Source organism: Rhinatrema bivittatum, chromosome 10, assembly GCF_901001135.1.
Source record: "Rhinatrema bivittatum chromosome 10, aRhiBiv1.1, whole genome shotgun sequence".
Lineage (NCBI taxonomy): Eukaryota > Metazoa > Chordata > Amphibia > Gymnophiona > Rhinatrematidae > Rhinatrema > Rhinatrema bivittatum.
This window is the reverse complement of record NC_042624.1, coordinates 121552045-121566244: the sequence shown is the minus strand read 5'-3', so window position 1 is coordinate 121566244 and position 14200 is coordinate 121552045. Positions and strand designations below refer to the sequence as shown.

The 14200-nt window shown below is 46.5% G+C and overlaps 1 protein-coding gene across 1 annotated transcript in view; it reads right to left on the bottom strand.

Annotated features, from left to right (window-relative positions):
- Nucleotides 1-14200, bottom strand: part of LOC115099813 (ERI1 exoribonuclease 3-like) — a 179737-nt gene that overhangs the window by 34093 nt on the left and 131444 nt on the right. The window contains 2 exon segments of the mRNA XM_029617662.1: nucleotides 6623-6714; nucleotides 8147-8206. Of these exon segments, the coding sequence (XP_029473522.1) occupies nucleotides 6623-6714; nucleotides 8147-8206 (152 nt within the window).

The following is a 14200-nucleotide window of genomic DNA, read 5'->3' as shown; positions in this document are numbered from 1 at the left end:
CAAAGACAAGATGGAGGCGGTACAGAGAAGGGCGACCAGGAAGGTGGAGGATCTTCATCGGATGACGTACGAGGAGAGATTGAAGAATCTAAATATGTACACCCTGGAGGAAAGGAGGAGCAGAGGTGATATGATACAGACTTTCAGATACTTGAAAGGTGTTAATGATCAAAAGACAACGACAAACCTTTTCCTAAGGAAAAAAATCAGCAGAACCAGGGGTCACGATTTGAAGCTCCAGGGAGGAAGATTCAGAACCAATGTCAGGAAGTATTTCTTCACGGAGAGGGTGGTGGATGCCTGGAATGCCCTTCCGGAGGATGTGGTGAAGACCAGAACTGTGAAGGACTTCAAAGGGGCGTGGGATAAACACTGTGGATCCATAAAGTCAAGAGGCTGCCAATGAAGAGTGGGTGACTCGCCAGAATGATGGCTACTGCCTGGAGTCAATACCCTTATTAAATAAACATACACAGGAGTGACTCCAACATCGCTCTAAGCTTCAACAGCAAGAGGAAATGTGGAAAAAAGGATTCACACTCACAAAGAGGGGAGTAGCTGGCTTGTTACGGCGGTTACTACCCCAAACCAAATGGGCCTGATACTTCACTTTCGATGCACATCCAGCATGGCTCTCTGCTTCAACGGCATGGGAGAAGACTTATACGTCACGCATATCCAGCATAGCTCCCTGCTTCAACGGCAGGGGAGAAGAAAAACAACCAATAAGGGCTAATAACATAGTCTGGGTAAAACAAATAAGCATGGGTGCAGCTTGCTTATTGCGGCGGCTACTACCCCAAACTAATCAAGCTAGATATTTCACTTGGATGCAGCTCCATCACTGCTCTCTACATTAAAGGTGGGGATGGAAGGGAAATAGAACCAAGAGCTAAGAGAAACAGATAAGTATGAGAGAAAATATGTGTGAAGCTTGCTGGGCAGACTAGATGGGCCATTTGGTCTTCTTCTGCCGTCATTTCTATGTTTCTATGTTTCTATATCAAATGCCTTCTGAAAATCCAGATACACCATACTGACTGGCACACCACCTTCACAGCAATCCAGTAGAGTGCTAAGGCAAGATGTCTTTTGCTAAATCCATATTGCCTCTTCCCCGCTAGGCCATGTCTATCCATATGGTCAGTAATTTTGTTTTTAATAGCAGCTTCTGCTATTTTGCCCAGGCTCACCGGTCTATAGTTTCCTGGATCATCCCTGGAGCTCTTTTTTAGAAAGCTGCATTACACTGGCCACCCTCCGGTTTTCAGGTATTGTGACTGTTTATAATGATAGGTTACAGATTGAACAGGCCTGTAATTTCAAATTTCAGTTCCTTCAGAACGCTGGGGTGAATACCATCCTGTTGTAGTGATTCAAAGTCCTCCTACCCAAAATGTCCTAACCATGGATGTGTCCATCCTGGGTTGGGGAGCTCATGTGGATGGGCTCACCATTCAGGGTCTCTGATCCTCTCGGGAACGACTCTATCAAATCAATTTCCTGGAGCTCCGGGTGTTCAGGTAAGATCTGTGGGCCTTCAGATATCGACTGTCTTGATCCAAACCAACAACCAAGTGGCAATGTGGTACGTCAACAAGCAGAGAGGTACAGGATCATACCTCCTGTGCCAGAAAGTGGTTCAGATGTGGTCATGGGTCCTGTTCCACAGGATGGTGTGCAGGGCTATGTACCTGGCTGCATGGAGAATGTGATAATGGAGCTAAACATGAGGCCACAGGCCCCGGTGCCTCTGCCAGTTTGGGAACCAGCAACTATGACCAGATCAGCAGGGGGAGGCAGCAGTGCTCTGCAGGACACCGATGCAGTTCCGATAACAGATGCTGGCTGGGTCGGTAACACGCCAATGAGTGTATGCAGAGACTGCAGCAGCAGCCCCAATGCCTCACATCGTCTTCTCAACGGCCAGCTGCACACGCCTCTCCGGTTTCTCCTTGAACATCGCCAAGGCCAAGACAGGGACAGAGGAGGTGTGACCAGATCCTCTACAGAACTGAAAGGAGGATCGGTGGCTCACATCGTGACCGATTGAGTCTGTGGTGCATCCCCAGCATTGATGGAGGACTGGTTCTCCTCACTATGGAGTCACTTTGGGGGGGCATCACAGACAAAGCTGGTGCGTCCCCGTGCCTGGCACTGTTCATTAAAGGGGACCAATGGTTCTTCAGCTTCCCTCAATGCTGAACATGATCCTTCTCCAGTGCAGAGGTCGATGATGAGGAACCAGACAATTCTCGACCTAGAGAAGCCAGATGATAGCAGGTGTCTGGCGTCGACGAATCCAATGAGCCCGCCGATGTCGATGGCTCAGTGACCATCGGTGTGGCTCCGAGGTCCCTTGGTGCCAATGCCTCTGATGCTGATGGCTCAGTCTTCTCCAACTCGAAGAGGCGCGCCATCTTATCAAGCCGATCTTATGTCCCTTAGGGGTCATCTGGATACACCTGCTGCAACCCCGGATGACATGTGATACTCCAAGACAGAGGACACATCTATCATGGGGGTCTGGGATACACTTGGTCCTCATCCACCGGGGGGGGAGGCATCACTTAAATCCCAAGGTCAAAATGCCATCACAAAATAAAAGGGATGTGATGTTCAAATCAATGGCAGTTTCTGTGGATGGCTGACAGGCACCAAACACACTGCCACCCCAGGGGTATCGAAGCAAAAATAAACTTACTGTTAACAGTCAAAAGCCCTAACTAGGACATTAAAAGGAGAACTGGGGGAGGGACCCCGCATCAACCACGCGAGGCAGCAAAGAAAATTCTCATGAAACCAAAGTTTTCCAAAAGAGGCCAAAAGTCAGAAAAAGTGAGGCTTTCACCCGATTGCTAAACAGTCTCTTCCACAGAAAAGAAGAGACTGAAGGGGACCCCGCATATGCACGTAGTATAATGCATGCTGAGCCTGCTCGATAAGGCTCAGTCAAAGTTTGACGTAAGTTTTCCGTGCCGGGCTCCATCCAATGATGTCAGCCCATGTGTGAGGCTTATCCTCGGAGAAATGCAAAGACTAGGGGACACACAATGAAGTTACTAGGTAATACATTTAAAACTAACAAGAGAAAAATATTTTTTACTCCGTACATAATTAAGCTCCGGAAATCATTGCCAGAGGATATGGTGAAAGCTATTAGTGGAGCTGGATTTAAAAACGGTTTGGACAGCTCCAGTAGGAAACCATTATTAAGGAAGAGTTGCAGATATCCACTGCGTATTCTTAAGATAAGTAGCTTGAAATCTCTCTACCCCTTGGGATTCTGCCAGGAACTTGTAACCTGGGCTTGGCCACTGTTGGAAACAGGATATAGTTTTATGCTCTTATCTGTGTCGGTCTCAACGCCTCCAGAGATCAGACTCGTTCTCTGAGACCCAGGAGCTGTTTACATTGGGTGCATACAACCTCTTACCAACAAGTAGCTAATCAAACATGTGGTAGTCCGTGCAAAAGCCTGGACAGCCTGCATCCTGCTGTTGGACTGATGAGAGATAGCCTGACCCCCCCATACACCCTCATCACAGACTCTAACCCCTCTAACATGCTAACCACAAATTCTGGCACTGCTGACTAATAGCTCTGGAGACACAGCTTCCATCCACAAACAAGCCATCCAGTCCCAGGGCTCTCCCCCTTTTATTCCCCTCCACAATCCTTATTTATTTAAACACTTTTATGGACCGGTATTCGTCGAATCATCATTTCTGTTTACATCGAACTAAACAGCGAAAGTACATTGAACAGGGGGTTAGGAACTTGGGGGGGGGTTTTACTTGAAAAAGACAGCAAGTGAAATCATGGCCATTTACATGGAATCAGGTAAGAAGTTACAAAAACAATCCAGATGAGAAGAAACAAAACCAGGCAAAATAGGAAGGAAGGAAGGTACCAAGAGAAAACATGAAAGAAGTAAAAGAGAACGAAGAAAGATACACGAGAAAGGAAGGATTGTGTGAAATGCTCCCTTCTGCTACCAATTGCAAAAATAAAAAACAAAGTATTGAATTTAAATAAGTATTAGTAGGCTTTGATTAAGCCTACTAATATTTCATTTATATTCAATACTTTTAATTAATGAATAAGGTCTCAAATATGATTAGGATGCAAGCTTTGTTCCTGCTCTGACATAGGACAAGCTAGGCCAGTGCTGTCACTGCAGTCTCACATCCCCCAGGGTGAGGATCACTGCTGTCACTGCAGCCTCACATCCCTCAGGAAGAGGCCCAGTGCTGTCACTGCAGCCTCACATCCCCCACCATCTCTCAAATCACACCCTGCATCCCTCAGGGAGAGGCCCAGTGCTGTCACTGCAGCCTCACATCCCTCACCATCTCCCAAATCACACCCTGCATCCCTCAGGGAAAGACCCAGTGCTGTCACTGCAGTCTCACATTCCTCACCATCTCCCAAATCACACCCTGCATCCCTCAGGGAAAGACCCAGTGCTGTCACTGCAGTGTCACATTCCTCACCATCTCCCAAATCACACCCTGCAGCCCTCCGGGAGAGGATCGGTGCTGTCACTGCAGCCTCACATCCCCCAGGGAGAGGGATCAGTGCTGTCACTGCAGCCTCACATCCCCCACCATCTCCCAAATCACACCCTGCAGCCCTCAGGGAGAGGCCCAGTGCTGTCACTGCAGTCTCACATCCCTCACCATCTCCCAAATCACACCCTGCAGCCCTCAGGGAGAGGATCAGTGCTGTCACTGCAGCCTCACATCCCCCACCATCTCCCAAATCACACCCTGCAGCCCTCCGGGAGAGGATCGGTGCTGTCACTGCAGCCTCACATCCCCCAGGGAGAGGATCAGTGCTGTCACTGCAGCCTCACATCCCCCACCATCTCCCAAATCACACCCTGCAGCCCTCAGGGAGAGGCCCAGTGCTGTCACTGCAGTCTCACATCCCTCACCATCTCCCAAATCACACCCTGCAGCCCTCCGGGAGAGGATCGGTGCTGTCACTGCAGCCTCACATCCCCCAGGGAGAGGATCAGTGCTGTCACTGCAGTCTCACATCCCTCACCATCTCCCAAATCACACCCTGCAGCCCTCAGGGAGAGGATCAGTGCTGTCACTGCAGCCTCACATCCCCCACCATCTCCCAAATCACACCCTGCAGCCCTCAGGGAGAAGCCCAGTGCTGTCACTGCAGCCTCACATCCCCCAGGGAGAGGATTAGTGCTGTCACTGCAGCCTCACATCCCCCAGGGAGAGGCCCAGTACTGTCACTGCAGCCTCACATCCCCCAGGGAGAGGGATTAGTGCTGTCACTGCAGCCTCACATCCCCCAGGGAGAGGGATTAGTGCTGTCACTGCAGCCTCACATCCCCCAGGGAGAGGCCCAGTACTGTCACTGCAGCCTCACATCCCCCAGGGAGAGGATCAGTGCTGTCACTGCAGCCTCACATCCCCCAGGGAGAGGATCAGTGCTGTCACTGCAGCCTCTCGTCCCTCGCCATGTCCCCAATCACACCTTGCAGGCCTCCAGTAAGGAAAAGTACAACCTAAAAGCAATGATCCCTTACTTTTGCTTTATGTATTCCTTATTTCATTGCTTATCTTTAAATGTAAAAAGGAAAAAATCTTACTGTAGAATACAACCCAAGAAGCACTAACAACTAATAATGTCAATTAGGCAATAGACATGTCAAGGAGTGGCCGGTCCTGCTTTATCACACGGAGGACTCTGTACAGCAGCAAAGCATTTTCTTATTTGTGAAGATTCTTCTACCTCCACGGGTCTATAGTACATTACAGAGAGGTAAATTAGAAAGCAAACGTAAATCAATGCAAAAGAAAACTGGGCACAGAAAAAGATATTGGTAGGTATGATAGCACTTCCTGTTATAGAAAAGTGCTAATTCAGCAATTTTGAGTTGATAGTCACGTTTGGGTTAGGAAGGAATTTTTTTCGCTGTTCCGAATTTACTAAAGATACAAGGTATTGTGCTTCTCCCTGGACTACCCTATACAGAGAGCTGTTACAGGACATAAGATGACAGTGTCTGCAGCTGCTGTGAACCTATACAGTACTTTTCCTTTAAAAAAAACAAAACAAAAAAAACACCACTCTTTCTGCTTGCCATCCCCTATGCCAAAAACAAATGCAGGCCCCAGGACTTCTATGGAAGCCTAACTTCCAGAGCTACTGCTCCAGCACAATCTCTGCTTTCACCTTCTTTTACTGTCGGGAGGCTGCAGGAGGCTTCACTCCTTTACCCAGGGGGGTTTTACAGACCCCCAAACTACTTGAGAAAGTTACCCTGGCATCCAATTCTGCACATTAAACAGGTTCTCTGGACTGGTTTCATTACTACCCTCAGAAAGCCAGCCTCGGACCTGCAGAATAAAGTTAAATTTGCATGCTACTCTCAGTCAATCTCTGGTTAAAAAAAGAGTGGTTAGTCTTTCAGACTTCTTCATTTTACGTGCACACTGCCTCGAGATGGTTTATTTAAGCAGCATATCCATGAGTGGTGCATTTAGCCCTAGTTAAGAATGACGCGGCTGTAGGAAGAACAGGACAGCAGGTCATTTTCTAAAGGTTGTCTGGATATCTGGGACCGCATTCTTCCTGTTTTGCATGTACTCACATGAGTTTCAAATCCCAGTCTCCACAGGTCACGAAGATGGACTTGACACTTGGATCTAAAAGGCCTTCCTTCCCCATCCACTCATCGACCCGCTGAAAGGCGAGAGAAGAAAGGAGTCAGGAACAGAGATGAGCCTCGCTCATTTCAAACGCTGATAAGCTCTTGTAATCTGCACAGGTAGAAAATTGTGATCTTATCCCACACAGCCTCCTGTGGCTGCACCAGTCCAGATCTTATCACACGCAGCACACGCTCTGCTCCCGCAGGCAGCATCCAGCACACCTCCCCCAATTTACTGCAAAGCCATTTCCACAGGTAAAAGCACGCTTTGCCATAAAATTGCATGTATGCACACGTTTACCCCAACTGAGCAGAAGTCTTCCGAGAGATTGTTTGGATTTGCGTGCACACTTTTACATCATCAAAATGTATGCATGGAACAAATCAGCAGATTTAAACATGTGCAGGGTAGTATGGCTGGGCTGATTTTCTAAGCAAACACGTGCATATGTTTGCTTGGAAAACCGATGTAAATCATGCATGGTTTTGCAGACTTTTACAAAATTATCCTTAGATGTGACCCGACCTCTTCTGCTGGTCACTTCATTGTTTCTGGCTTGGTTTTACTTTTGGCCTGATGCAGCCACGCACCCTATCATGTACCAATGGAGAGGGGGAGTTTCAAAGCTAAGGTGCCAGGGTTTTCCAAAATTAGGGCACATCCTCCCCCACTATAATCAACAATCACGGTGATGGTCCTTGCAAGGGGACCGCAGACCATGGCTCCCTTTGCAGCCAGGATGCATGCATGCCCTGAACTCCACCCATAGGTGCTGCTGTTCTACAATGGCTGGACTGCCCTCACCCCAGTGAGACATTCAGAGCCCCTGATGGCCTGGGGAGCAGAAGCTAGGGCTCCTGCATGCCAGCATACAGCATTGCCACTGGTGCATGGAGCCAGCTCTGATTTCTCTTTCATGGGCTTAAACGAGGGCTCAGTAGCAGAGCAGCAGAAGGCACCATAAGTCAGGACCAAGGTGCACTAGCAGAGAGCACAGTGATGCTGCTTTTTGTCAGGTAGCTCATATGGACCTGGCATTTACATTTCTCAGTTTCTTAACATGTGCAACAAGAACTTGCTATCTTAAGGGGAAAAGCTCAGAGTAGGATTGAATTTGGGACTTTTACTTTCTATCTGCATAAAATCTATTTTCCCAAGCCAATGACTTTATAAGTCAAGTTACTGGTACATTGCACACTATCTTTAAAGTTTTGTCTATATGGTAGACAATGGTTTTGGTTTGTCTAACTTACAAATAAAATGTTTACAAAAATATTGGTAATCTTAGCAGGATCTCTGCGATAGAGCTGTGAATGAGACAATTGGAAGGTGGAGTCCAAGGATTCGGTGCTGCCTTCTGTTTGTTATTACAGGACAACAAAAGTCTTAATCCCACCAAGCAGGTCTCCAAAAAAAAAAAAAAGACTCAGAAGCTGCCAAGCACTGACAGTCACATTGCTCACCTCCAGCACTTGATTAAGAGTTGGCTGACCGTCCACCATGTCCTGAATAATTCCAGTCAACTGAAATGAAAAACAATAGAAACAGAAGAAAAGTCATTTCTGAGATCAGAAGAGAGAACACATTTTTCTTTAGGTGCACAGATATCATGGCGCACACTTCTGGGTGCCTGGAGTTAGGCCTAGGCACCCAGGCCTCCAGTACCACATTTTGAAAGGCGCTGGAGAGTTGTTGCTGCCGCATACTTCTATCCTGGCCAGCTTCTGAACCGCTCATCGACAGTGGTGCCGTCCCGATCCGGCAGCAGCAACCACCTAAGAGATGAAATTCAGCATGGGGGGGCCTGCAGCCAAGGCCCTGTTTTTCACATGGGTTTCCATAGGAAGAGGAAACCCCCGTGGGCAGGGCCTTTGGGCAGGCCGCGGCTGGCTGTCATCGTGAGATCAGAAAGGTAAGTGGCTGGGAGTGGAAATCCCCCCCACCTCCACACCCTGAGGGTGGGGCGCCCACCCACGTGCCATCCCTTCCTCCCCCGCTGCCTCTGAGAGCCAGCAATGCAAATCCGGCCCTGCCTCCAATACACCCCCCCTACCTCTCTTCCTCTGTCCAAGCTCATACATCCTGGGAACTTATTCCTGCTCAAACAGGACCAGTGAAACATTTCTGTTTATCATGAAGTCATTTGTTTCTCCTTTTAATATACTGCATAGTTCCAGGGACGGTTCTCTTTCTCAAAATGGCACCAGCTGGCCCATCACGTAGCAGGGGCAAAGGTTTGGTCAAGCAGGCGCCATGTTGAAAAATGACCACTGCCAGGCCCAAAGATAGGCACTAATTTCTCTGTGCACCCTCCAACTTAATATCATGGCGATAGTAAGTCGGAGGTCCTGAAAGTTTAAAAAAGTAAAAAAAAAAATAAATTTTGAAATAGGCCCGCAGGTTGAAAACCGGACGCTCAATTTTGCCGGCGTCCGGTTTCCGAACCCGTGGCTGTCAGCGGGCTCGAGAACAGGTGCCAGCAAAATTGAACGGCTGTCAAACCCGCTGACAGCCGCCGCTCCTGTCCGAAAAGAGGCGCTAGGGACGCGCTAGTGTCCCTAGCGCCTCTTTTTACCGCCGGGCCTAATTTAAATAAATTTATTTACTGTATCGCACGCACAGGAGAGTGTCCAGTGCGCGTGCTGGGAGAGCGGGCACTCGCCCGCTCTCCCGCGTTTTTTACTGTATCGGCCCATAAGTTAGCCAAATAATTTAGGATGGGCCTGGTATACCTACCCAGCTAGATTTTAGCAGGATAAACACTTATCTAGCCAGATAAGGGTCCTAGTGCTCAAATGTTGCCAGATAGCTGGACAACGTGTGAGTTATCCAGCTAAATGCTTTGAAAATTAACCCCATATCCAGGGAACATGTTGCATTAATATCAACAGAGCTTCTCTATAATTCTCAAGTGTCCAAATGTAATTATTTATTTTCTGAAAGCAATACTGCATGAATAATTGAGAAGTCTGTGATAGAAGTACTGTAATAATGAACGAATGAAATATGCTGCTTACGCTGTACCTATTTCCACACCTTCTGCTCGCTCAGTTCAGATTTCTTTTACTGGCTCCTGAAGATGCTCTGACAAACACAGAGAACTGGACTGGTTCACTCTGTGTGATGTCAAATGTGTCACTGCAGCTAACAGGCCAATTACATGCAATACACACAAGATGAAATCTAGCAGGGGCTGCCTTCAGAAAATTAAAAATAACTCAGCGGGGCTTCATGGAGGAGGCCCTTGTAGAAGGGTATTCATCGTATTGCTCTCTGCAGATTGCAGTGCTCAAGGTGTGTATGTTGTGATGAGGCTGCACATGTACAAAAGACCAAATGCATGGCCCAGTTCCAAGAGTCCTCATCTAGTGCAAAATGTGCCATGTGAACCAGAAAGGACGTTTCATCTCTATCAATGTCTGCTGTGCATGTTTAGCAAACAGCACTCCGACCAAAAGCAAATAAATACGCTTAAAAAAAGATTAAAGCACAATTAAACCATAATTACATTTACTGAATGCCAAACTCCCAGCTTCCCTACAATCCATGGCGCGATGACATTCTGCTAATGACTCCCATGGAATGGTAATATATAACTTTCAGAGAGAGTTTTTAATTTTCAGAAAAAAACAGCCTTCCTCTAGGTGGCTTTCCTCACAAGTTAATCAAGCAACTATTAGGTGGAACTTTAAGGAAGTGTAGGAGACACTCCAGAAGCTGATTCTAGATTAATCTGTATGTTAATTGGGTAACTGCTGCTTATGGACTCCCCAAGGTCTAAAATGAAAATAAATTAGACAGATGAAATAAGTGCAGCACTCTACTCTCTAGCACAGCTTCCTTATAATCAAGTTTACTTGTTCTGCTCCACATTCTCTTGACCGGTGTCAGTGAAACCTCATTGTGCTTTTAATGCATCTTCTTCTAGAATGGACTATGAATGTCAATCGTAATGGTGTACTAAGCATGTGCAGCCAACAGTGCAGGGTCTAGAGACCCCAGGGCCAACAAGTAGCATACGGAATTCTGACCTGTAGAAATTGTGATCTAATCCCAGTCAGGGTGGACCCTATGGGAACTATGCAGTCTCCTTGTGTCTTTTATTATTTTTTTTAACATAAGATCCTAAATAACTTTGGAAATGGAAAAAAATAATTATTATTTGTTAATTTCCTTTCCTTAAGTCCTGCTAGACCAGTTCAGCAAGTGGGTTTTACTCTGCCCCACCTAATGGAGACAGAAGACGAACCTTTTTCAGTGCTAGCGCCTCAGTGATATCACTAGATAAAGGGAGGTGCAGCCTGGACCCTTGCCAGTAACTTTCTGTCTAAGCAACAGAGCAAGCCCCTAAAACAACAGTACTTTTACCCTTGCCAGGAGAAGAGAACATCTACCAATATCCTCTAGGAAGGAGGAGAGCGGTAAGGAGAAGGAAACAGAACAAACAACAAAGTAAGTCCAGCTATTCCCTAGGGAGAGTACTATAATCCCCATACCTCCCCCTCAAAGGATAAGCAAGAGATAGAGAAATATATATGTGCAACTGCTGTGTTCTGGACTGGTCTAGCAGGACTCAAGGAAAGGAGATTAACAGGTATGACTAACGTTCTCCTTCCTTATCCTTCTAGAGCAGTGCAGACAAGTGAAAATTACCAGGAGAGAGGAAGACAGGGCAGCTCTGAGAATGTTTGTCCTGAACACAGTATCTGCCTTTTCTTGTACATCTGATCTGTGATGTTTAACAAAGGAATGCAAAGACGACCAGGTGGCTACTTTATAAATATCCTCTGAAGCCACTGCAAAGTATTCTACTCACGATAATGCCTCGCATCTCGTGAATTGAGCATGGAGCACCTTTGGTGCCGATGCACTCGCCTCCTTGTTCCATCTGGCCAGAGTAGTTCTGGAATAAGCTTGGCCCCTGTGGGGGCTGCCAAACAGTAAGAATAGCCTGTCTGGAAGGAGTATCTCATCTTCATATATTTGAGAAGTATGCATCTGACATATTAAAAATGGAATCTAACATAGTAATGACTGCAGAAAAGGACCAGATGGCCCATCCAGTCTGTCCAGCAAGCCTCTTATGGTAGCATCTGTCATTCCATGCAGAATACCCCCATGTTTTTCTCAAGGATAGTAACTGTCACGCTGTACAGTTACCCCCAAGCCTTATGATAAGAGTAGTAATATTTACAATAAACCAAAACCAAGCAACTGTCGACCACATAAATTACTACTAGCAGCATTGTTAGTCAGTGAGGAGCCTTCTTGGTAATTCAGACAATGTTGCTTGACACTCTTCAATGTGGGACTTGGCCGTAGAATCTGTCCTGTGCTTTTCCCCTTACGTCCGCGTGTCAGTACCCCAGACTGTAAAAATCAGGGCCCTTGTTGATTGTTGACTGTAGCCAGTTCCCCTCCCCCCATCAACACTGAGAACGATGTTGCAGTTGTGTGAAAAGCATTAAGGCTATTGAATAAAAGGGTAGTAATCCCCATGCCTTCTGTTAAGGGGGGTAACTGCACTCCTTGCAGGTTACCCCCATGCACCCGCTTCTTCATTTCTGCCCTCTAGCCTTTAGGGATCCACAGTATTTATCCCATGTCCCTTTGAATTCGTTGACTATTTTCATCTTCACCACCTCATCCAGAAGGGCATTCCAAGCATCTACCACTCTCTCCGTGAAGAAATAGTTCACAACATTGGTTCTAAGTCGTCCCCCCTGGAGTTTCATTTTGTGACCCCTAGTTCTACTGTTTCCTTTCTGATGGAAAAGGTTTGAAGTTTGTGCCTCAGGTACAAACTTAGATTGTAAGCCTTCTGGGGATGGGGAAATACCTACAGTACCTGAATGTAATCCACTTTGAAGCACTGAAAAAAGTGCAAAAAGCGGAATATAAATCTAAATAAAATAAATAAATATATCTCCTCTGCATCTCCTCTCCTCCAGGGTGTACATATTCAGATCCTTCAGCCTCTCCTCGTAAGTCTTCCGATACAGACTCCACACCATACTGGTTGCCCTTCTCTGGTTCACCTCCATCCTGTGTCTATCCTTTTTAAGATATGGCCTCCAGAACTGAACATAGTACTCCAGGTAAGGCCTCACTAAAGACCTGAACAAAGACATCACCATCTCCATTTTCCTGCTGGTTCTTTCTCTTCTCTCTATGCAGCTCAGCATTCCTCTGGCTTTAGCGAATGCCTTGTCACATTGCTTCGCTGTCTACAGATTGCCAGATATTTTTACCCCAAGCTCTCTCTTGGTCCGTGCACATCAGTGTTTCATTCCCCATCACATACAGCTCTTTCAGACTACCACACCCTAGATGCATGACTCTGACTTCTTGGCACTGAACCCCAACTGCCAATTGTTTGACTACTCTTCAAACGTTCTTAAATCACTTTTCATGCCCTCTACTATTTCAAGCATATCCACTCTGTTGGAGATCTTGGTATCATCCACAAATAGACTAACTTTACCTTCTATCCCTTCCACTATGTCACTCACAAAATTATAGAACAGAAGTGGTCCCAAATCCGAACCCTGTGGCATTCTGCTTAACATGGTTCTCTCTTCAGAGTGGGCTCTCCTTACCATTACATGCTGTCTCCTGTCGTCAACTAGTTTGTAATCTATGCCACCACCTTGGCACTCACTCCCAAGCTTCTCATTTTATTTACAAGCCTTCTATGTGGGACTGTATTAAAAGCTTTCCTGAAATCCAAGTAGGTCACATCTAGCGCTCTTCCTTGATCAAATTCTCTAGTCACTCAATTAAAAAAAAAAAAAAAATCAATAAGATTGGTCTGATAGGACCTTCCCCTGGTGAATCCATGCTGCCTCGGATCCAGCAAGCCACCAGATTATAGATAGTTCACTATCCTTTCCTTTAGCAGTCTTGCCATTAATTTTCCTACCTCCAAGATGAAGCAAACCAGCTTGTGGTTTCCAGCTTCCTCTCTGCTACCACCCTTGTGAAGAAGCACCATAACTGCACTTCTCTATTTACCATGATGTTCACTCCTCCAAAAGGCTGGCAGTGAGATAGACTGATTCAAATGAAAGGACATAAATAGCCAAAAAGTAGCTGCTTCAGGAGAGAACACCTGGTCGGAGTGTCTAAGATAATGTAATGACGAAATACATCTGGCAAGGCAAATGGCCACCAGCAAAACCATCTTCCCAGAAAGATCCTCTGGAGAAGTATGTTTCACAGGCTCAAAGGGTGAACCTATATGTATATTGAGGACCAAATTAAGCTCCCATTGAGTAACTTGTGACCTAAACAAAAGGTAGATACGCTGGATCCCCTTGAAGGAAGCAGGATACATCTGGTTGGGCGGTCACAAAGAAACTTTAGCCCTAACCTCTGTAGCAGGAAGTGGCTGCAACCTGAAACTTTAGTGAACTGAGTGCTAGCCTCTTGTCTAGGCCTCTCTTAAGGAAGGCCAGGAATGCCGCAATGTCTGCTCTATAAGTTGAAACTAACAGCTCCTCACGAAAGCTCTCAAA